Below are 25442 nucleotides of genomic sequence, written 5' to 3'. Positions count from 1 at the left end.
TGAGTTCTAAAACATCCCTAGCAAGTATAAACAAAAGGAAATGTAAATTACAGAAAGGATCAAGGCACTAACAGTTATATTACAGGCCTGATAGGAGCCATCTTATTACCACTCTCATGGGTAATGACTACAACTCAGTTTCTCATGCTGAATTTATACTGTGATGTTGAATTATGCTGCCCATGAAGTGATCTTTTCTGGTATCTAACTTTAGAAAACCTTTACCTATATAATTTTAAAGCAGATTAACTTAATTGCTCACAAGTTAATCATATCAAACATTCTTCTAGAAATATGAAATATTTGGTTGATATAATAACAAATACTGACCTTATTCAGAAATCAATTTTATTTGTATCAGCATAGTCGGTGTATGTGATTTTTAAAGGAACATACTACCAACAGGGTAGTCTCTGGGAAGTAAGATGGTGCATGACTTTGTTTCCTAAGATCTCTCTGAGGTAATGAATAGTGATCCCCTGCTTGACCCATTCCCCTCCAGTCCTACTCCTGAGTGGCAAATGCTTTCAACTCCTTCAGCTTTTTTTCCTAGAAGGTTAACATGTTTATATTCCTTTTCTTGATTTGTAGTACTTTACTGACTTTATAGTATGGTGGGAGAAAATTTGGGTCTCTGAGATCAGTATCTTCTTCCTCTTCCTTCAACCTTTCCCTCCTACCATCCTCTCAATTTTGAAATCAATACTTGACAGTTACATTATCGCCTACGTAAATGTTATTTACTGCTAAAATAAGTATTGAATTATGATCCCATTTTCTTTCTTATACAACTCCTCCTCTACCAGGAGTTAATAATACCTTCTTTCATTTGCTTAGTTTTTTAACTGTGAAAAATTGGAAAATCTCATGCTGACATCAAAGAAGACAGGGTATAATTCCTGTATATTTACCCATCATCTTGATTTTAAAATTACTAACATTTCACTATACTTGATTTATGGAATTTTTTTGCTAAAGCATTTTAAAGAACATGACATTTTACCTCCAAATATCTGGTTATCCATCTCTAAATAATAAGGATATTTTCTTACATAACCATAATACTATTATCAGGCTAAAATTAAAAATTGCTTTAATATCATATAGAACCCCATCCACATTCAAATTTCTCAATTGTCCCCAAAATGTCTTTTTATAAAAGTTGGTTTATTCAAATCAGAATTAAGTCTCCTTTAATCTTGAACTGATTTCTCTCTCCCACACACATTTTTTCCCCACATCACTGACTTACTAAAGAGACCAGGTCAGTTTTCCTGTGGAATATCCCACATTTTGTCATTTTGCCTCTTTAAGGTTTCATTACATTTATTCATCTACTCTCTGTTTCGTATATACTGGAGTTAGAGCTAAAGGCTTGATTATATTCAGGGTTTGAGGCCTTCATCAAATGTCTGGTGATCTTCGGCTATCTTTTGTTACTTAATAAATAAATCATTTGAAAACTATGTGCCATGAACCATGCTCACTGACTCAGACTTCAACAGAGAAGCCAGGAATGAGGTGGTCTATGTCAGTATCCATAGATCTTTTTTTCTGGAGCCACTCAGTTTCTCCAAAAATATTTAGTCTCCTGGCCAGGGCTATATTCTCAGTTGCTGTCATAAATAGTAGAGCACAGAGGTGTTCTCACTATTCAATATGCAGGCTTCCACTTAAATCTCCTGTATTCCATGTCTCACTTACTCTCTCTTCTATGTCTGGTCTCCCTGAGTTCTGAGACTTAACATTCGGTATTCCTCCTTAGCCCTTGCAGACGGTTTGTGGGAGGAAGGAGGAGTCCTCTAGCTTTGTGTGATAAGAGAACTTACCTAGGGTCAAACACTCTGTATACAGATGTTCAACTATTCCCTCTTGTTTTCTGGTCCATGTCCCACTCATACTTTCTCTGGTACATCCTGCCTTCAAATTCTAGACCTTTCTGGGGTTTTGTTGGGCAGACTGTATTGCTTCACATTGACGTTCTCCTTGGAGGGCACTTAGGTTATAACCTACTCCATTCAGCTACATTAGTCTCTTCTACCCGTGTCCTCTCTTCCATAATTTAGATGGATACCTCACATCCTCTTTGGTCTCCTATAGGTTTTTTGGTTTGTTTTAGTTTTGTCCTTGTAGGTTCATGCCTCCTTTTATTCCTTTACTATTATTTTCATGGAATTTTGGGAAGGAAAGGAAATAGACACACAAAGCCAATTTGTAGTGTTTAACTAAGGGCAATTCTGCTGATGATATTTATGTATGTATGTATGTATTTTAAAGATTTTACTTATTTATTCATGGGAGACACAGAGAGGGGCAGAGACATAGGCAGAGGGAGAAGCAAGCTCCCAGTGGGGACCCTGATGCAGGATTCGATCCCAGAACCCCAGGATTACAACCCGAGCCAAAGGCAGACACTCAACCACTGAGCCACCCAGGTGCCCCTCTGCTGATGATATTTATTTTTATTTTTATTTTTTTTATCTTTTATTTTTTTTATTTTTATTTATTTATGATAGTCACAGAGAGAGAGAGAGAGAGAGAGAGAGAGAGAGGCAGAGACACAGGCAGAGGGAGGAGCAGGCTCCATGCACCGGCAGCCCGACGTGGGATTCGATCCCGGGTCTCCAGGATCGCGCCCTGGGCCAAAGGCAGGCGCCAAACCGCTGCGCCACCCAGGGATCCCTGCTGATGATATTTAAATAGTACCATTAGTTAGTTAAGAAGGAAAGACAAGAAACTAATATTTATTGTCTACTATATATGATATGGTAGACACTATATTTACAAAACCCTAAACCATGGGTTACTATCCCCATTTTTCAGAGGATTTGGAAACTCAGAAAAATTAAGTATTAACATGCTAACAGTTATATAACCAGTAAGTGAAGAAGTAGTCTTGTATTCAAACCTGGGTTTTTCTAGGCTCTAAATAAGTCAACAAGAGATATCTTTTCTTCACCAAAATGCAGATCAGTTGGAAATACAGAATCAAAGGACAACTCTACTTCCTCGTGCCCAGAACAATGCTGGTGAAAAAGCACAGGGCAGCCTGAGTGGCTCAGCAGTTTAGCGCTGCCTTTCAGCCCAGGGCGTGATCCTAGAGACCCAGGATTGAGTCCCACATCGGGCTCCCTGCATGGAGCCTGCTTCTCCCTCTGCCTGTGTCTGCTTCTCTCTCTGTTTCTCATGAATAAATAAAATCTTAAAAAAAAAAAAAAAAAAAAGCACATACCTCTTTCAATCCATGGCTCAAAATCAACTGGCTCTTTAGATGTGCTCTTTTCAATCTTCAAGGTCCTTACTGATGTTGTAAGGAAACAAAATAAATACAGGGTAAATTATCTATCTGATCTGATGTTGCTATCCCTATATTCCTTTTTTCTGTATCAAAGTGTCAAGCACTGGTGGGACTGAACAAAGTACTGGGATCAGAAATACCATGTTCTGAAAATCATTCACATGCTCTGTTTTTCTATAGGGACCTATGGTAAAACGCAGCCATGGGTCACTGTAATCTTACAATGTTTGCAAAGCACACAATACAGTTAGTAGAGTCTTTTTAAATTTGGTATCATCCAGAGTTATTTGTATACTGATAATAATAATAATACTGTTAGTGATCTTGTTCATAAACCTTTATGAAGAAACTACTGTTAAGTCAGGCATTTACTCATTTACTCTTGACTACAATCTTATAAGAAAAAGTATTACTAATCTACTTTACTGATTAGGAAACAGGCTTAGAGAAATCAGGCACCTTAGAGAGAAGTCAGGCAAAGTGTTCAGAGATAGAGAGCCAGTAAGGGCCAGAAGTGCAATTCAAACTTTAGGTATGTCTGCGTCTATGAGCTTCTACAATTAATGACAGTTAATAGACTTAACCAGAATGCAGGCATCTTCCTTCAGAACTGTTTTTTCCTCTATTACCCCTAATCCAGACCCTGCTACCCCAGAATCATTCTTCTCTTCTCTGTGCCCTGTGAGGGAGGTCCCCTGTGGATTGCATCACTAGATACTGGTCAGATTTGACCAATGGGAGGCACTGGGAGGAAACTGGAGGGCAGGGGTGAAGTGAGATCACGTTGTTTTTTCTCCACTCCCTTCCTGCTTCTGTGCCATGTCTTTGACAGTGGTTGGGTCCCTTCATGATTACAGCTGCTGCTGGGCAGGTCCTTAGCCACAGACTACAGCTCTCACTGGGCTCCAGTAACACAATTTCCATCCCTTATCCCAAGAGTGGTAATGGCTTATTGCTGTGGCTAGTTTCAAGGCGTTCTCACCATCCCTGGTTTGTTCCCTTACCCAGACCATAATTTTGTAAGTAATCCTATCAATAAAGTCTTCTCATTTGAACCATCTGGGATGTATTCTTTCCTGCCATGATTTTGTCTGAAATACTTTATCCCTAAATAAACACAAGACAGGATTAGAATGATGTTCCAATGGGAGAGTGTCCTCCTAAATCCCTCAGAAAATGCCATTATTAATAGAAGAATCCAAATTATCCAATGCAAATAACCAAGGTTATCAGATTTTCGAGAAGAATTTGACAGAGAACTCCAAGCCAAATGAATCTGGAATAAAGATGTTGAAGAACCTAGTGTTCTGGCAAGCTGGCTTCTTATGTTCATAATAGGGATTTTTGCCAAAGATTTTCACATAGTAAATTGCATGGAAATTATTATGCGCTTTGGAAGGGTTTCAAATTTGCAATTTTAGAGAAGCTGACTGTGCTTAAGGCAGTTAACCCGTACTCCCCACTCTCCCATTCCAGCCATAAAACTGGATTCCATGCTGCAAAGGAAAGTTAGTGTTTTGCCAAAGTTTACATATGTGCCCTCTGCCTATGGGAAAAATAAAAGATGATGAATATTAATGTATGATTTGCTTACCAAAGTAACTTTGAATTATAAGCCTTTCAATCCTTACATGTTTGTGAAAACAAATAATGAACTCTTGGGGAAACATTCCTGTTGTGGTCCAAAATGTTTCTGGATTCCTATTGTTAATTTTAAAGAAAAAGAAAAAAGAAGAGCCAAATGAAAATGTTTAATCACAAAATTCTAGTGAATAAGTATTTTAAATAAATGACCCTGGATTCTTGAAATCCCTTTCTATCTCTTCCTTCTGCCTCTAATCTCTCCCCAACTTTAATAATTCTTCTTTACTACTAGCAGATACATTTAAAAAAAAAAACAGAAACAGAATTGATGTCACTCTTGTCTAAAAGCCTTCAGTGGCCTCTTATTTAAGCCTATAAATCTGACTGTGTAGTATGGCATTTTATGACCCTATATGATCTGGTTGCATTATTAAAGTGCATGGTCTCCCATCATGGTATCCTCTCCCATTACTGTAGTCACATTGGGCCAATTAAGATTCTGCAAACACGTCATACAGGCTTATGTTTCTGTGCCTTACTTAGATCATGAGGTTCTCTTGACCCAAAAGCCTTTCCTCCCTTACAAGTTTATTTGCTCTTTGGTCCCATCTCTCAACCTCAACAAATCAGAATCACTTCCTCAGGCCTCCTTTGCACTCAGCATCCATTTTTACATTGGTACTTATCTCTTGTGCTTTTATGGCTCCTGCTAGATGCTGAGTTCTGAGTCCAACCACTTTCTATTAATTATCTTTGTACCCCAGCAAACTATCACAATGGCTGACCTAGATACGCAAAAGATGTGTGTTGAAAAAACAAACATGCATTCAAATTTATGTCATAAATCTTATATATAGTATATATATAGTACTGCCCACTGAAATAACCATTTCTATTTTAACTATATAAGCTCCTTCTTTTTTGAAGGAAAAATTTTATCTACACTGAAATTTATCTTAAATATACAATTCATTGAGTTTTGATAAATATATATACCTATGTAACCAATAGGCTAGGGCAACCAATACTCCAATCAAGATATATAGCATTTCCATTGCTCCAGAAACTTTCCTTCCAGACAATTCTTACCTCCCTTGGCAACTATTGCTCTGATTTCTATAACCATAGACTATGCCACAATTTGGTTATCCATTCTTCTGTTTGATATTTTGTTGGATATTTGGATTGCTTCCAGCTTTTTAGTATTATGAATAAGTTGTTACAAACATTCTTGTACAAGTGTTTTGGGGACATATTTCATTTCTCTTGGGTAATTATTAGAACTGCTGGGTCATAGGGCAGAGGTATGTTTAACTTTATAAGAAGCTGCCAGATTTCCAAAGTGGTTGTAGTATTTTACATTCCTACCAGCAATGCAAGAGAGTTCTAGTTGTTCCATACCCTTGTCAACACTTGCTATTGTCAGTCTTTTTAATTTTACCCATTCTAGTGGATATAAACTGGTGTCCTACAATATTAATTTGTATTTCCCTGATAACAAATGTTGTTAAGCACTTTTTTCATATATATATAATCTTATATATATGAAACACGTATATATCAGAAACTTCACTGACAACATGATACATATTTCATATGTTATATGTATTATATACTGTGTTCTTACAATAAAGTAAGCTAAAGAAAATGTTAAAATCTAAAGGAAGAGAAAATACGTTTATACCTCTCTCTATATATTTACTTAAAAAAAATTCCTTGCAGTTAAAACCCATGTTATTCAAGGGTCAACTGTACTTTACTATATATTTTTGTAGAATTCATTTATGAGATATATATGTATTGTGAATATTTTCTCCCAGTCTGTAGTTTCCCTTTCCATTTTCTTACTTGTGTCTTTCAATAAGCATAAGTTTTATTTTTGGTGAAATCCAGTTTTATTACTTGTTTCTTTTATGTTCAGTGATTTTTAAGAAGATTTTATTTATTTGAGAGAGGGAGGGAGAGAGCATGAGAAGGAGACAGGCAGAGGGAGAAGCAGACTCGCCATTGACCAGGGAGCCTGATGCAGGGCTGGATCCCGGGACCCTGAGACGGTGACCTGAGCTGAAGGCAGAGGCTCAATCAATGGAGCCACCCAGCTGCCCCATGTTTAGTGATTTTTATCTCTTAGAAATCTTTGCCTATCTCATTATCACAAAGGTATTTTCTGATGTTTTCTTCTTGAAGCTTAGTAATTTTAGCTCTGAGTGGAGATCTATGCTCCATCTTGCATTAACTTTTGCGTTTGATATGAGATAGGGGTAGAGGTTTGTTTTTATGAGTATGTTTATTCAGGTGTTTCAGCACCATTTATTAAAAGACTTTCCTCTTCTAACTGAACTACCTTGGTGTCTTTGCCTAAAATTAATGGACTACATATGGGTCGATCTGTCCCCTTCATTTTATTCCACTGACCTGTTTCTGTATCCTTTAGACTTCTGTTGAAAATTAATGGAGCTTGTATATGTGGGTCTATATTTCTGGGTTTTCTATTCTGTTCCATTGGTATATATGTCTATCTTTACAAAGATACCACACTATTTTGATTACTGTTATTTTTAAGTCTTAAAATCAAGTAACATAAATGCTCAAACTTTCTTTTTTTCAAATTATGCTGATTTAGACTAGGACTTTGCATTTCCATATACATTTCAGAATCAAGTGTTTTATGTAAAAGTTGATTGAGATTTTGATCAACACTGTACTGAATCAATAGGTTATTTTAGGGAGAAATTGCCACCTTAACAATATTGAGTTTTCCAATCATGAATGTAGTATATCTTTTCATCTACTTAGCTAATTTTTCTCAGCAACATTTTATGGTTTTCAGTGTAAAAAGTCTTGCATAGCTTGTTTAAATTTATTCTTAATTCCTTTATGTTTTGACTACTATTGGAAATGGAATTTTTTAAACTTCAATTTCAAACTGTTTCCTGCTATTATATAGTAATAAAATTGATTTTTGCATATTGACCTACCTAAACTTAAAGCTCTAGTAGGCTTTAAAAAAAAAAAAAAAAAGATTCTGGGACACCTGGGTGGCTCAGCGGTTTAGCGCCTGCCTTTGGCCCAGGGCATGATCCTGGAGTCCCGGGATCGAGTCCCGCATTGGGCTCCCTGCTTCTTCCTCTGCCTGTGTCTCTGCTTCTCTCTTTCTCTCTCTCTGTGTCTCTCATGAATAAATAAATAAAAATCTTTAAAAAAAAAGATTCCTTAGTTTTTTGTATATTCCTATGAAATATATATTTTTAAAGATTTTATTAATTTATTCATGAGACACACACAGAGAGAGAGAGGCAGAAGCAGGCTCCACGCAGGGAGCCCAATGTGGGACTCAATCCCAGCAGGATCACACCCTGGGCCAAAGGCAGGCGCCAAACCATTGAGCCACCCAGACGTCCCCCTATGAAATATTAATACAATCCATAAACAGACAATTTTACTCTAATTTTTATCCTTTTATGTCTTTTTTTTGGGGGGGGGGCTTTATTGCATGGGCTAACACCTCCAGAACAATGCTGAATATGAACAGTGAAAGAAAAATTCTTGCTCTGCTTCTAATCTCAGGGGGAAAGCATTTATTATTTCACCACTAAGCTGAACCTGTTTAGTGGATGCCTTTATCAGATTGAGGAAGTTCCTTTCTCTTCTTTGTTTCCTAAGAATTGTTATCATGAATGAATGCTGAATTTTGTCAAATGCTTTTTCTTCATTTATTGGGATGATCATGATTTTTCTCCCTTGTTCTGGCAATGTGGTGAACTACACTCAACCTTGTATTCCTATGATAATGTGGTAAATATGCCAACCTTGCATTCCCAGGATTAATTCCATTTGCCAGATTCTATCTATTTATTTATTTATTTATTTATTTATTTATTTATTTATTTATTTATTTTTGGGGGGGGGGAACACATGCCTTTTATTGGTCTAAGGAGCATAACTAGTTCATAGGCTTGGGCAGAGCTCCCCTATCTGTATGGCTCCCATCTCCCTCTCCTGGGAGTTTGTGACTCACCCCCAGGGAGAAAAGTGTTCTGGACAGGGGTGGCAGACAGAGCCAGGATAAAAAATACAGAACTGGGGTCTGAAAGAGTATCATGGTGAAGTAGAAAACACAGGGTTATGAGATCATCCAAATAAAAAGTCCACCCGGGCAGAAGAGAAGTTTCTCCATGTAGGCCTCCCACCTGCCCTTGCCAGGAATGGGAGGGGGCAGGAAGCTTCGGCTGGAGATTTCCTACTGTGCCCTTCGTGCCATCAGCATCTCCCGGATGTTGTCCTCAGCTTCCTTTACACTCCGCTCCAGGTAGGATTTTTTCTGTTCTAGTTCTTTAATTTTTTCTTCTGCTATTTTCTGTTTCTCTAACAGCTGACTGTGAATTACCTCCTTGGACTGAAGAATAAACATTCTTCCTACACCTTCATACATGTTAGTCTCATCTACCAAAGTCATAATCTCTGTATCTGTAAGATGTGCGTGCTTTTTCGTTCTGTTTAGCTGTTCAATCTGTATGTCTGCAAGCTTCACCTTCTGTTGAGTGTCAATAACTTTGGCTTGAAGTTCTGTGAAGGCCTTCTTCAACTCCAGATCCACGGGAGCCGCCATCTTGGTTCACTCGGTGCGCCTGCCAGATTCTATTTATAAGGATTTTTGTGTCTATGTTCATATAGGGTATTGGTCTTTAATTTCTGTTTTCATCCTTTTCTTTCCTTTCCTTGTAATGTCTTTTGTCAGGTTTTGATATCAGGCATGTTGTTCTCATAAAAAACAATTTGAGAAATATTTCCTGCTCTATTTTTGAAAGATCTATATTATTTTTTCTTCTAAATATTTGATAGAATTTATGCAACAGATACATGACTATTCCAATTTCCTATTTCATCTCTTGTCATTTTTATAGGTTGAGTTTTTTTAAAGCAATCTGTCCATTTAAATTGTCAAACTTATTAGCCTAAATTTGTTCTCTTTTTTAATTAAAAATATTTTAAAATTGAGGTATAGTTGACATATAACATATTAGTTTCAGGTATACAATATAATGAATTGATATCCTAAATATGTCCTTGATAGTGACTTACTAATCTTTTAGAAACTGTAGTGATACTGTTTCTTTCATTGCTGGTACTGGTAATTTATATTTTCTCTATTCTTTCTGGGTCAATCTTCCTAGACGTTTATAACTTTTAATAATCTTTTTAGATAATCTATTTTGGCTTTGCTAATCTTTTTCTAATTGTCTATTTTATTGATTTCTGCTCTACCTTTATTTTCTTTTACTTTTTTGGGTATAATTTGCTCTTCTTTATCTAGTTTCCTATGTTAGAAATTTAATTATTGGTTTTTAAAAATTATTTTAAAGATAAAGTATTTATGCTATAAAAAATTTCCTTGGAAGCATCACTTTGGCTGCATCCACAAATGTGGATATATTGTATTTTCATTATCATTTGGTTAGAAATATCTTCTAACATCCCTTGTGATTTATTCTTTGACCCATGGGGTTATTTAGAAGTAGTACCATGTTTAATTTCTGAGTTTCAGGAATATTTTTCCAGATTTATTTTTAATTTACTTATAGCTTAATTACATAGGGGTCAGAGAACAAATTCTTTTTTTCTCCAGCTTTATTGCAATATAATCAGCATACAAAATTGTGTAAGTTTAAGGTGAACAACATGATGATTTGATATACTTACATGTTGGGAAACCATGTAGAGTTAGTTAACATATCCATCATCTCAAATGTACCATTTTTAAAAATATACATTCCCTAAGATTTCAATCTTTTGAAATTTATTGAGACTTTATGGTCCAGCACATTTCAGTGAATATTTAATGTATACTTCTTCCATGTGCCATTGTTGGTTATAACGTTGTATAAATGTCAATTCAGTCAAGGTGACTGACAGCGTTGTATAGATTATCCTATCTTTACTATGTCTTTACTAACTGTATCTTTAGATTTTGTCTGACTGCTTCATCATTACTGAAATAAAGGTGTTAAAATCTCCAACTATGATTGTAGATTTATTTCTCACTTTCATCTGTCAGTTTTTGCTTTATGTGTTTTGAAGACTATCAGGTCAGTATACTTTAAGATTATTACCTCTTTCTAAAGAAAGGATGCTCAAAAATTATAAAATGTCCCCTTTATCTCTGGTAATTCTCCTTATCTTACATTCTACTTTGTCTGATATGAATAAGCCACAGCCACTTCTCTGTTTAGTATTTATAGGATGCATCTTTTTCATCCTTTTATTTTCAACCTATTTGTGACTTCATATTTAAAGTACACCTCTTACAGACAGCATATACCTGTGCTTTGTATTTTGACCCAGTCTGACAATTTGTTAATTTCCATCATTTAATTGAAGTGTTTAGCCTACTGGCATTTAATATAATTATGGATATGGCTAGGTTTAAGCCTACCATCTTGGTATTCATTTTCTATTTGTCCCTCCCAACTATTTTTTTCTTGTTCTATTTCTCTTTTCCTATCTACTTTTGACTAAATAAAAAAATAAAAAATAATTTAAAAAACTAAAATTCCATTTAATTTTCTTTTTGTGTGTGTGTCTATTCTCAAGGTCATAAGAACCTCATGATAGTTAATTTACATTGAACTCCACTTTTGTGCCATTACTTTCATATATTTTATAGTTATGTATAACATTTATTACATATATATATAATAAATCCCACAGTACAATGTGTTTCATTCCCATTAAGTGGTCAATTGACTTTTTAAAAAATTAAAAGAAAAAGGATATTTTTTTACAGTTACCATTTCCAATATACTTAATTTCTTGCTGTAAATTTGAATTTCCATCTAGTATTATTAACACTTCAATGTGCAGAACTGCCTTTAACATTTTCTGTGATGTAGGTCTACTTGTGGTGAATAAAATGTCTCTATTTCACCCTCATATTTGAAGTACATATTAGCTAGATACAGAATTTTGAGTTGACAGGGTTTTTTTTGTTGTTTCTCTTTTCAGCATTTAAGATATTGTTCCATTGTCACCTGTATTCCACTGTTTGTGATACAAAGTCAGCTGTCACTGGTACTACTGTTCCCCTGTAGTTAATGTGGGGTTTTTTTGTTTGTTTGTTTTTCTGCAGCTATTTAAAATGTTTTTCTTTATTTTTCAGCAGATTACAGTATGATCTATTTATATGTATCCTGCTTGGGGTTTGCTGAATTTCTTGGATTTTAAGTTGACCATTTTTTAATAAGATTGGAGAACATTAAGCCAAAAAGTAGAAACATCCTGAATATCCATCAGCTAATGAATGGATAAATAAAATATGCTATACCCATAAATGGAACATTAGTTGGCAATAAAAAGGAATGAAGCACTGATATTTGCTATAATATGAGTGAATGCTAAAAATATGTAAAGTGAAAGAAGCTAGTCACAGAAGACCATATGTATGATTCCATGTATAAGAACTCTCTGAATAGGCAAATCTAAAGAGATATAAAGTGTATTAGTGGGTGCCTAGGGCTGGTGGGAATAGGGGAAATATAAGGGGCAATGTTTTTTTGGGGGTGATGAAATGCCCTAAAATTGATTTTGGAGATGGCTGCATAACTCTGAACATGCTAGAACCCAATAAATTGTACATTTTAAATGGGTGAATTGCATTCTATGTGAACTATGTGTCAATAAAGCTGTTACCAAAAACAAAACAAAACAAGTCCAACTCACAATTCTGGATATTTTATATGATGCTTACTATTTCACAATTTATTTTTTATTTATATGGTTTTAAGTTTCATTTATTTAAATAACTTATAATTGCCCTCTGTTTCTCACATGATTTTAATAAAAATGACCAATATAACAACACCAAATGGCATGTAGAGATGTACTGGTTTTAAAAATGACATAGGGATGGCCTGGGTGGCTCAGTGGGCTAAGCCTCTGACTCTTGATTTTGGGTCAGGTGATGATCTCAGGGTGGTGAGACCAAGCCCTATGTCAGACTCTGCACTCAGTGTGGAGCCTGCCTGAGATTCTTTCTCTTCCACTGCTTCTGTTCCTCCCCCTGCTCTTTCTCTCTCTCTCTCAAAATAAATACATAAAATATTTTTAAAAATGACTTATATGATTATATAGTCAATTAATCTCTGACACAAAAAGGGCAAGAATATACAATGGGAAAAAGAGTCTCTTCAACACATGGTGTTGGGAAAACTGGTAGGCTAAATATAAAAGAATGAAACTGAAACTTGCTTACACCATACCCAAAAATAGACTCAAAATGCATTAAAGACCTGAATGTGAGACCTGAAACCATAAAATTCCTAGAAGAAAACATAGGCAGTAATACCTTAACATCTGTGGTAGAAACATTTTTCTAGATATATCCCCTTTGGCAATGGAAACAAAAACCAATTTAAACTATTGGGACTAAACCAAAATAAAAAGCTTTTACACAGTGAAGGAAACCATCAACAAAATAAAAAGACAACCCACCAAAAGAAAGAAGATATCCTCAAATGATATATATCCAATAAGAGGTTAATATCCAAAATATTGAAAGAATTTATACAACTCAACAGCAAAAAACCCCAAACAATCCAATTAAAAATGGGCAGAAGACATAAGCAAACACTTCACCAAAGAAGACATACAGATGGCCTAACAGACATATGAAAAGATGCTCAATATCACTAACCATCAGGGAAATATAAATCAAATCACAAAGAGATATCACCTCACATCTGTCAGGATGGCTAAAATCAATACAAGAAACAAGAAGTGTTGGCAAGGATGTGGAGAAAATGGAATGCTCATGCACTATTGGTGGAAATGCAAACTGGCACAGCCACTGTGGAAAACCATATGGAGGTTACTCAAAAGACTAAAAATAGAATCACCATATGATCCACTAATTCCACCACTAGGTATTTACCCAAAGAAAAAGAAAACACAAATTTGAAAAGATATGTGCACCCCCACATTTACTGCAGCATTATTTACAATAGGCAAGATATGGAAGCAACCCCAATGTCTATCCATAGATGAATGGAAAAAGAAGATGTGATATATGTACAATGGAATAATAGCCATTGAAAAGAATGAAACCTTGCCATTTGCAACACATGGGTGGAGCTAGAGAGTATAAAGCTAAGTGAAATAAATCAGTCAAGAAAAGACAAATACCTTATGATTTCACTCATATGTGGAATTTAAGAAACCAAGTAAGAAAAAAAAAAAAAAAACCAGACTCATATAGAAAACAAACTGGTATTTGCTAGAGGAGAGGTGGGTGAGGGGATGGGTGAAACAGATGAAGGGGATTAGAGTATACTTGTGATGAGCACTGAATAATGTACAGAATTGTTGATTCATTGTATTTCACACCCAAAACTAATATAACGCTATGTTAAATTATACTGGAATTTAGAAAATAAATAAAAATTTAAATGACATATAACTGAATTCTCATATGTATAATGAAGTTATTAAAATGGTAGTTTTAAAGATTTATTTATTTTAGAGAAAGAGAGTGTGTGAGTGTGAGAGCATGGGGGTGGGGGAAAGGTCAGAGGGAGAGTCTCAAGCAGATTCTGTGCTGAGCATCTAACCCAATGTGGGGCTTGAGCTCATGACCCTGGGATCACAACCTGAGCCAAAACCAAGAATTGAATGCTTAACCCACTGTACCACCTAGGCAAACCAGCAGTTTTCTTTTAAATAAAGCTTTATAGCTAACAACTATTTAACATCTATTACCTCATGCGATTTTTTTTCACTACTCCTATGTAGTCAGGAAAGGTGGTGTTATCCCCATTTTTCAGATCAGAAAAGTGAAGCTCAAAGAGTAACACATATGCCTTTAGTCCAAGATAACATATATAGTTCACTTAACCAAGAATTTTAACTATAAATCTAGTATCCTACTAATTCTCTCTTCTACTTTTTCTTTTAACTTATTTTTTCCCTAGTATAGAACTTCCTTTCTCTTTTTTCATTGACATATTAAATACCAGAGAGCAAAAGTAGAGTCAAAGATAAGTAGAAATATAATTACTTTCTTTAACTTTTCTTTTTTTTAAAGATTTTATTTATTTATTCATGAGAAACACACAGAGAGAGAGAGAGAGAGAGAGAGAGAGAGACAGGCAGAGAGAGAAGCAGGCTCCATGCTGCGAGCCCAACACGGGACTCGATCCTGGGTCTCCAGGACCAGGTCCTGGGCTGAACCGCTGAGCCACCCGGGCTGCCCTTTAACTCTTATTTCTGAGGAAATTGAGAATTGGGAGAAAACTATCTACTGGGGGCAATTTTATGGCACTGTTTTAACCAAATGATTATATGGTTATTTCCATTTGGACAAACCAACTTATGAGCAAAAAATAATTTTTAATATTTACTACAAAAGTCTAATTGTTATTTGTTGTCGTAAATGCATATACATTAAAAGTCTCTGATATGTTCTGTTCAATTATCAGGTCAGTATATACTTTTATTCTATATAGCTTCTATATAGTTTTCTATATATACTAAGAGTTAGTCTCTAAATGTTATGTCCTTAATTGTTCAGTAATATGGGCTAATCTTTGGAAAGATCTCTGTTTCTTTTTTTAATTTTTAAAAAGATTTATTTGAGAGCAAGAGAGAATGAGTGAGGGAAGGACAAAGGGACAAGCTATCTACTGAGCATGGAGCCCAACGTGGGGCTTGATTCCAGGACCTTGAGGTCATGACCTGAGCAGAATTCAGATGCTTAACCAACTGAGCCATCCTGGTGGCCCAGAAAGATCTCTATTTCTGAAAATAACTTAAGGTACATCTCTAGCTACCTGTGCATCCTCACAGCAGTTCCCACATTAATTTCTCTACTCCAAGGCAGAGTGGGATAAATAGCTATTACCTGAATTTCAGGAAATAAAAAACTAAGAAGGATTAAGAGGCACAGGTAAAAAACAGATGCTAAGTTTTGGATTCAAACCTAAAGTCTGGGGATCCCTGGGTGGCGCAGCGGTTTGGCGCCTGCCTTTGGCCCAGGGCGCGATCCTGGAGACCCGGGATCGAATCCCACGTCGGGCTCCCGGTGCATGGAGCCTGCTTCTCCTTCTGCCTATGTCTCTGCCTCTCTCTCTCTCTCTGTGTGACTATCATAAATAAATAAAAATTTAAAACAAAACAAAACAAAACAAAACAAACCTAAAGTCTGAGTTATCATAGTATAGTACAAAAAAACCCAAACTGGGAGTTAGAAGACATGAGTGTTAATCTTGATTCCACCACTTGGTTATCTGTGTAATTTTGAACAAGTCATCTTTACCTACAATTATCCTTTTCCTCATCTTTACAATAAGGTTGAAAATACATTTTTTAAATATTTTACCTTATTTCCCAAGCTTACAGTGAGGGTCAAATGACATAACATCTATGAAACTACAAAGCCCTGTGCAAATATAAAATATGTGCATATATATGTGTGTGTGTTCTCGGCTACTTTCCAATATTAATTGAGTTTGATTAATATTTGATGGTCTAATTCAATAAGCTACTCAAAAACTATTTTAAGACATTCTAGAGTCAGGGATGCCTGAGTGGTAGAGTGGTTGAGTCTCTGCCTTTGGCTCAGATCATGATCCTGGGGTCCTCCAACAGAGTCATATAGCCGGTTCCCTACAGGGAGCCTGCTTTTCCCTTTGCCTATATCTCTGCCTCTCTGTGTGTCTCTCATGCATAAATAGATAAAATCCTTAAAAAAAAAAAAAAAAAAAGGACATTCTGGAGTCAAAGCTGAATAAGTCATAGTCTCTAACTTTTAGGAATTCATAGTTAAGAGAGGACACAAATATTAAAAATAAAGAATTATACAAAAAAGGGACAAAAAGATAATAGATGCATATACTAAATTCTTTGAGTCCAACAAAAAGGTAAACTAATCCTACATGAGGCCAAAAGGACAGATGTCAGAGAGGAGATAACAAGTAGGCTTAAAGGAAGCGGTTGAGTTGCTAGAATTTTATCCAGATACATGGAATTCACAATAGAACACAAAAATACCACAAGATCTGTGTTATAACTGGCTCTGCCTTTAGTTAAAACTAGTACTTGACCTCTTTGGACCTCTCTTACCACAATTCTAAAATGAAAGGTTTAGATAAGATACAATCCTAAGTCCTTCCAGCTCTAAAATTATATGATTCTATGAGTCAAACTCTGGTCATTGTACAGATGCCAAGAAAGAGAACTCAAGAGAGTAATAAAATAGTCACAACTATTAAAAAATGTTTTTCCATTAACCACTTTTTCTTGGAATTTAAAAGCCTAAGAATGATACTTATCTCACCTAGAATAAGCTCTAACACAGTAAGGAGAGGAAATTGGAATGGTATCAAGAAGCTGAGAACCAAACAATACAGGTGGAGAGCAGGAGGTTAAGCCTTCAGTTCAACAAAGATGTTGCTTAGACCACTAAGGAAATAGGCAATACCTGAGAAGTTATAATGTTTTTATTCCTATTTACTAAAAAAAACTTAGAATAAAATCATAGCCAGATATTAAAATGTACTCTTCCATAAAATGAGGTAGTTGTTGTTTGAAGTTTTGTCTTGTTAAACTACTTCTTAAAAAACTATTTACATAAGAGGTCACTTTTAAAATTATAAAGAAAAGGATCAAAAACCTAAGTATACTCAACTGAATTTGTTTCACAAATGGTACCTAAGGTGGATATTGTCAAGTAATGTACTTCATCAAACATTTATTAAACTATGTTTAAAAGTTCTAGTTGTTGTAAAGCATAATCCCAGTACTCAGGAGGTTCACTGACCTAATATCAAGGCTTTAAGGAAGAAAAAATAGTAACTCTTACCCATCAATCATATTTTCAGGTGGGTGTTTTTCATCACTTGATGTAGCTAAAATCACTTCAGCCCCCTCAGAGCTCAAACATAGATCAATTTTTCTCATCTTCAAGTGTTTAATCTGCAAGTAAAACAATAATAACAAAAGCAAATTCTTGACTCTCTGAACTTCATCGGAGTAAAGGGAGAAAGAAAGCCTGTTGCCTAGCACACAGCTTAACCACCAAGCTATTCAACAAGTGGGAGGGACTCTAACATGTTTATTTATGAAAATAAACTTCTAACCTCTCCCAGGAATAATCTGTAAAATAGTGATTATTTCCACCACTCTACTTCACAAAAGACAACACTGACTACTCTGACAACATTTTTCTGATTCTAAAATTGAAAGTCCTCAATAATGATACAGAAATAGTTAACAGGCTAAGGTAACATAAATTAATGTGTAAAATTTTCAAACTATTTATATCATTATATTTCTGACATTAAAAAATAATCTGGAGCAAAAGAACAGATGTTTTCATGACTGTTGTGTTTTCTGTTTTTTGTTTTTCTTTTTTCTTTTTTTTTAAGTAAGCTCCACACCCAGCACAGAGCCCAGCACAGGGCTAGAACCCACAACTGTGAGATCAAGAGTCAGACTTTCAACCAACTGAGCCACCCAGGCACCCCACATGACTGTTTATCCATACATTTATCAACTGAAGTAGCAAATAATATTAGTCACATGTTAAAAGATATCTTACCATCATTACTTTTTGGAGCAGAATGTAAAATAAGAGAGAAGAAAAACTTTTGCTTATTATTAAATTCTAAATCAGTCACTTGGGTCATGGATTGAAAGACATTTCTATCGTATGGTAATATTTTCAGTTTAATAAAAATATATGTAAAAACATTGTTGAACTCTAACATGGACCCCGGTAGATTAGACAAAGAAGACTAGATAAGATTCTATCAGTCACACTCACCCTTCTCCTTGATCTGGTGGTAACAGGGCACAAACCAATATATAGATGCAAAGTGACTATGAAAGCTGTATCTATAAAGAATGATAAGACAAAGAGTGTTTGGAAAAAGGAGAAAGGCTTCCAATACACTTCATATCCTGGCCTCTGGCTAACTTTAAAAAAAAAATGAAACTATTTCAAATAAATAATCAACATAGTACAGAGAATGTCACATATTAAACAACTATATACCCACTGCCTAGATTTAATAAATGTTAACATTTTTACTCATCACCTTCCTGGTTCAAAGGTAAGAGCTATTCTGGAGTTGATGAATATCCCTCCTTACTATGTATTTATACTTTTATCAATACATATCCATAAACAATATGTACTGCCCTTTTAAAACTTAGACGCTTCCTCAGTATATATATCCTTGCTTTTTAAATTTAATATTATATTTTCAAGTTTTATTATGTTGATACATGTAAATCTACTTTGTTCATCTTAACTGCTGTCAGGTATTTCTCCATTTCTCTAATGATGAATATTTAGGTAGTTTCCAATTTTTTGCTATTATAAGCAAATTTGAAATGTACATCTTTGTGTATGTATCCTTAGTATATAGAGGAGAAACTGTTTATGATAAAAGTCTCTTTCTTTACAGAAGTAAAATTGCAGAAACTTAGAATCAGCATATCTTCAAGTCAATAACTGATCAATTTGATCTTGAAATTTTAACAATTTACACTACCATCAGCAGTGTATAAGTGTTTCTGCTTCCTTATATTCTCACGAACTTGGTATTATTAGACATTTTGACTTTAGCTCATCTCATTGATGTGAAATGGTATCTCAATAAGGTTATAATTTGTATTTCCATGATTATTAGTGAAACTGAATACTGTTTCATATGATTATGGGCCATTCAGTCCTCTTTTTCTGTTATTTGCTTTTCCTCATCCTTTGCTCATTTTGCTATTGGAGTGCTTTTTAAAAATTTTGTTGTCCTTTTCCTTTTGATTTATAGGAATTTTTCAAATAAAACATTCTGGATACAAATCCTTTGTTATATGTGTCACAGATATCTCCTAGTCTGTAGCTTGAGTTTTCTTTTTCTTTTTTTTGTTTGTGTTTCCCCACCCCCACACACTTTTTAAAATTACTGAACTATAAAACATACATAAAGAAGAGAACACAAATCAGAAGTATATAGAGCAATACATTTTCACAAAGTTACCATACCCAGGTAAAGAAATGGAATATTACCAGCACTTGAGAAGTCCTCCGCATGCCCCTTCCCAGTCACTTCCCTTCCCTCCTTCCCAAGATAAGCATGGTCCTTATTTCTAACAGATTAATTTTGCCTGAAATTTATATACATAGAATCATGCAGTTTGTATTCATTTGTATCTGGTTTCTTTCATTCATCATTATGTTTTTGAGATTTAGCCTTATTGCTGTGTCATAAAGTGCAACTAAGTAAAGCTGCAACCTAGCCCCAACCCAACTCAACCCCTAATAAGATCAGAGAAAACATGCCCTAAGTGGAGCTTCCCAGGAAACTGGGCATAGGAACTGAAAAGCAAAGAAAGATTTCTGTGATCTTGGGTACTTAGCTCCCAAAGCCCTGATGGAGGAAACTGATCTCACTTCCAAATATCTGAAATCAAATGTAAACTGAAAGTATTTAAATAAAATTATAACTCAGTTTAATCCCTAGGTAGACTAAAGTGATCTGCCCCTTATCCTCCTGGCTGCAGGGCAAAGAAACTGGTGTGTCCTCTCTGGGAAAAAGCATTATTTACTTCAGTGCCTATTTTACATCCAATATACAAAATCACTTTAGCAGATCTATAGATGATCCAAGTACTGGAATTAGCAAAGATAGCTACTATAAATCTGTAGGGATTTATTGATCATATTATCAACCTGTAGAAAATATAGGCTTGTAGGGAGCCTGCTTCTCCCTCTGCCTATGTCTCTGACTCTGTCTCTCATGAATAAATAAATAAAATATCTTAAAAAAAAAAAAAGAAATGGCAAGAAGATAGTTTTAAACACAAGTGCACTGATTATTCTATTAAATGTTAACAACCTAAACACTACATTATCAGACTGAATTTAAATAAACTCAACAGATACTCTTTTCAGGAAACACTGTAAATATAAGGATAGACTGAAAGTAAAAGGATAAAATAAGTCTTACTTAACATTTGATAAAGCAAATTCCTCTACTTAATTTTCAGAATTCTATGTTTTGTATCTTAATTATTAGAAAGATTTTTAAATTACAGAAAAATGGGGCACCTGGGTGGCTCAGTCGGTTAAGCATCTGCCTTCAGCTCAGGTCATGATTTCAGGCTCCCTGCTCAGTGTAGAGTCTGCTTCTCCCCCTCTCTCTGCCCATCTCCTTACTCATGTTCTATCTCTCTCAAATAAAATCTTTGGGGAAAAAAATGAACTAGAGGAAAAAAATTTCTTGAGATGTTGATTGTAATTTTGTTCCACATACAGATTAACTGGGAGAGAATATCGTGTTTATGATAATGAGTCTTCAAATACATGAACCTGGCATATCTCTTCATTTAAGACTTTTTAAAAAGATTTTATTTATTTATTCATGAAAAAGAGGGAGGAAGGCAGAGATAGAACCTGAGCCAAAGGCAGATGCTTAACCAACTAAGCCACCCAGGCAACCTTATTTAAGACTTCTTTTAAGCTTTGAAATGATTCTCTAGTTTTCCCCAAACATATCTTCACCTCTTTTGTTAGAGTTATTATTAGATGTCTTATGGTTTCTATTGCTATTATAAATGGGACATTTTAAAAAATAACATTATTTTTAAAAAGTCTTATTCTTTACCATACAAGGAATATTTCCAACATTTCACCATTAAATTTGATGCTCACTGAAGGTTTTGTTAGACACTGTTCATCAGGTTATAGAAATTTCCTTCTCTTTTGGTGTGTTAGGTTTTATTTTTCCATGAACAAACACTGAATTTTATCAAATACTCTTCTAACATTTACTAAGATGATCATTTAGATTTTTCTACAGGTTGATAATATGATCAATTAAATCAAGATTTTTCTATTGTTATCATATCCCCAGTTCCTAGCATAAACTCAATTTACATGGCTAAGATATATTATCATTTTCATCCATAGTTGGGTTCAGTTTGCTAACATTTTATTTAGATTTTTTACAAATACATTTCTAAGTGAGATTGGTTATAATTTTCCTTTGTTATTCAGTCCTTATCTCTTTTTTTTAAGGTTTTATTTATTTACTTACTTGAGAGAGAAAGGGCATGGCATAGGGGAGGGGCAGCACAGGGAAAGAGACAAGCAAGAGACAAGCAGACTTTAAGCTGAGCTCAAACAGACTCTAAGTTGAGCTCAAAGTGCTGAGGTGGTGGCAGAGAGGGGACAGAGGCTTGATATCACAACCCTGAGATCATGACCTGAGCAGAAATCAAGAGTTGGATGCACAATGGACTGAGCCACCAAGGCACTCCTGTATCTAGTTTTATAATCAAGACTGTACTTCCAACATAAGTTAGAGAGCTTCCCCCTTTTCTAGTTGTTGGAGCAATCTGTATAAGACAGAAGGTTATTTGATCTTGTAAGCCTGGTAAAATCTTTGTAAACAGAATTTTTTTTTAATATTTCAGATTTTTTTCAGGTTTTCCATACCACCTTGAGTCAATCTTGAAATTTATATTTTGTAGAAATATTACCTATTTCTTCTTAGTTTTTATATTTATTGGCATAAGGTTCATTTTTTACTGGAATTTTAAAATCTACTATGATAGTGTTAAAAGTCATGACTGGTCAAGAAAAAAGGCATATGTTCTAACATTTTCTATTTGTGCCTCTTAACTTTTTTCTTGCATTTAATACTATTGATACCAGAGAACTAGTGTTAGATGAACATGGTTAGTCCTTAATTTGAAGATGATAAATTCCTAGAAATACAGATTGATGAACTCAGATATTAATTCTCAACAAAGTTCTAACATTATTAAATTTCATTATTAAAATGATAGCCCTGAAAATGTAAATGAGAGTAGTTGTACAATAGAAAGCAGCACTAACATTAGTTCACAAAGGTTATACCAAACCTATACATTTCTTTTTGCTTATTTGATAGAGTTACTAACCAATTAAGAACATGTTCTGAATATTTCAACAAAACTTTAGACAAAGCTTCTCAAGATTCCTATATGGACCAGACAGAGAAATGTGGATTGGGTGGCAGGCAGTACTTTAGGTAAACATTTATCTCTTTGGCTATGCTCAAAGAATGATGATTAATGGGACAAAATTAACTGTGAAAAACCTCTGTCCTCTTGCCATTCAACATTTTTATGAATTAAAGATAGAAAAAGTATCATCAATTTTGCAGATGACACAAAGCTGGGCTATCAGCTAACATGCTAGATGACAGAATTAGCACATAAAAAGATGTGAGCAAGCTAGAAAGATGAGATATGATGAACAATATATTTAATAACAATAAAGGCCTATACTTAAAAAGTCAATCACACAAGGATTGGTCTTGATTGGGGTGGCAGAACCAAATCTAGTCAGCCATTTGTTTTTATATGGCCTATGAGTTAAAGGATGCTTATTATCTTAAAATACTATTTAAAATTAAAATAATATTTTATGACTCATGAAGATTACATGAAACTATATGAAATCCATACTTCAGTATCCATGAATAGTTTTATTGGAACTTGGCCATGGTCAACCATTTATACATTGTTGATAGCTACTTTTACAGTGACACAGTAGTTGTGATAGAGACTATAAGGCTCGGAAAGTCTAAAATATTTATTATTTGGCCCTTTACAGAAAAAGTTTGCTGACCCTTGATCTAGATGTGTAAAACGTATACGTTTGGTTCATTATAGAGTCACACTGTAAGGCAAGAATGTACCGTATCTGCCCCCAAAGGTAAAGGAATATAATCTTAGATTATATAAACTCTTTAGAGTTAAGGAGGAACTACATCCATCAAAATTTTTATTTATTTTTTTAAGTTTTAAAATTTATTTATTTATTTATTCATGAGAGAGAGAGAGAGAGAAAGAGAGAGAGAGGCAGAGACACAGACAGAGGGAGAATAGGCTCCATGCAGGGAGCCCGACACGGGATTCAATCCTGGGTCTCCAGGATCTTGCCCCGGGTTGAAGGCGGCACTAAACCACTGAGCCACCCGGGCTGCCTCCATCAAAATTTTCAGATACCAACTAAGGACCAGGCATTGCACTTGCTAGTAACGCAAAGACAACTACAACCTCAGATAGAGACGGTGACTAACATTTAGTTTTTGCCTTCAAGCTCAGAGTCAAGGAAAATGAACATGCATGCAACTAATATTATAATGTTATGTGCTAACAGTGTGAACTACATCCAGATACTACATCATTCTGGGTTGTATAAGTAGGACACTGTCAGGTTTGATATTGTCAGGGGAAAACAAAAAGAAACCCACAGATAATGTTGCCTCCACTCCAAGGGTGCAGGTCTGCATTGTAGTCTAACGCCCCACCCTGGGATACCTTACTCCAAATAAATACACACGTATCCCCTCAAAGCCTAGATTATTAATGGGGGGTGCTCTCCTCTGCATTTTTAAGGTCCCTACCCCTGGACTTCTTCCCCGCTGCCTTATTCTGTAGTCTAACCTCAGGGCCACTTTTAGCCACCCTTTACTCTCCAGGTCACATGCCCTTTCTGGCCCTTCTTTCTGAAAACCTCGAGGGGTCAAGTCCGCAGTTCTCTTGATCCCTGCCTTGGCACTGTCCACATTACTGATGGGGGCCTTTTGTGTAAGTCAGGAAACAGCCAGGGCCCAGGGCTGGGTACCTCACTAGAAAGGCAAACCAGCTCTGACACCACCTCCTTGCCCCCGTCCCAGGTCATTCCTTTCAAGACCTCCCAGGGTCCTCAGGGCTCAGGTTTGTGGACGCCCCACCCTAAATTACATAAAAGGTATTAAGTGACCCCACATCCTACACGAACTATATGGCTCCTAACATACGGGTTACGTGGCCCTTGAGAGGTTACAGTTTGGCAGGCTTACTCATTTCGATTTGCAATTGCTTTTCCCTTTGGGGAGTGAAAACATTATTCAGGGCTCAAAAAAGTTGGTGGATTGGCACTGGCGTCTCTAGGCCCGCGGGGGAATCAGACATCCCGCGTCCCTGCCCCGCGCCGTCAGCCTGCTCACGGCGCCCTCCGCCAGCTCCCCGCCCCGCCGGCCGCACGCAGCCCCGCTCCCACCGCCCCCGCCGCCGCCGCCCCCGCCCCGCTCGCCTGCGCCTCCCGTTAGCTCCAGGCGCGCGGACCGTCCGGGCTCGGGATCTTCCTTCCGCTCCGCCCCGCGCGCCCCGCCCCCAGCCCCGCCCCCAGCCCCGCCCCCTCTCCTCGGCCTCCCAGGAGCTCCCGGGGGCGCGCACCTCCCGACTCTCCCGCAGGCCCCGCCCCCGCCCCCGAGGCGCGCGCCCCTCCCGACTCTCAGGCCGCGCCCTGCGCTCTCCCTCACGGAGCGGGGTGAGCCGCGCGGCCCCACCCGAGGGTCTTTCCCCGGCGAGGGCCGGAGCCCGCACCGCCTACCCTCCCTGGGGCTTGCAGCACCCGGGGACCCGCCTTCGCGCCGGCACGCACGCGCAGTGCCCACCTCTCCCGGATCCGAGCCCTCGGCCCTCGGGTCTCCAGCCCAGGGCCCGGCCCCGCCTCCCGCCCGGCCCCGCC

At 36.4% G+C, this 25442-nt stretch overlaps 2 protein-coding genes across 11 annotated transcripts in view; both read right to left on the bottom strand.

The window, feature by feature from the left end:
* HSPB11 (heat shock protein family B (small) member 11) overlaps positions 1 to 25441 on the bottom strand; it is a 43657-nt gene extending 18216 nt beyond the window's left edge. For 3 of the 10 annotated variants that reach the window (XM_049110428.1, XM_025427687.3, XM_049110427.1), the window contains exons 1-5: positions 24772 to 24931; positions 18696 to 18766; positions 17733 to 17845; positions 4893 to 4999; positions 3233 to 3301 (exon numbers count right to left, since the gene is read on the bottom strand). In XM_049110428.1, the coding sequence (XP_048966385.1) occupies positions 3233 to 3301; positions 4893 to 4999; positions 17733 to 17845; positions 18696 to 18766; positions 24772 to 24775 (364 nt within the window). In that variant the 5' untranslated portion in view covers positions 24776 to 24931. Of the gene's footprint in view, positions 1 to 2441; positions 2686 to 3232; positions 3302 to 4892; positions 5000 to 17732; positions 17846 to 18695; positions 18767 to 24771; positions 24940 to 25004; positions 25099 to 25304 lie in introns of those variants that run through there. The other 7 variants (XM_049110430.1, XM_049110426.1, XM_049110425.1 and 4 more) reach the window with 7 other exon arrangements.
* LOC112647059 (prefoldin subunit 1) lies at positions 8788 to 10897 on the bottom strand. Its single transcript, XM_025427693.3, has one exon. It carries the CDS (start codon positions 9489 to 9491, stop codon positions 9123 to 9125), a length of 369 nt encoding a protein of 122 aa, XP_025283478.1. The 5' UTR covers positions 9492 to 10897; the 3' UTR covers positions 8788 to 9122.
* Position 25442: the final 1 nt, after the last annotated feature.

The sequence above is a fragment of the Canis lupus genome, chromosome 5 (assembly GCF_003254725.2).
Source record: "Canis lupus dingo isolate Sandy chromosome 5, ASM325472v2, whole genome shotgun sequence".
In the NCBI taxonomy this organism is placed as follows: Eukaryota; Metazoa; Chordata; class Mammalia; order Carnivora; family Canidae; genus Canis; species Canis lupus.
Note: the sequence above shows the minus strand (reverse complement) of the source record. Positions and strands in the feature narration are given on the sequence as shown.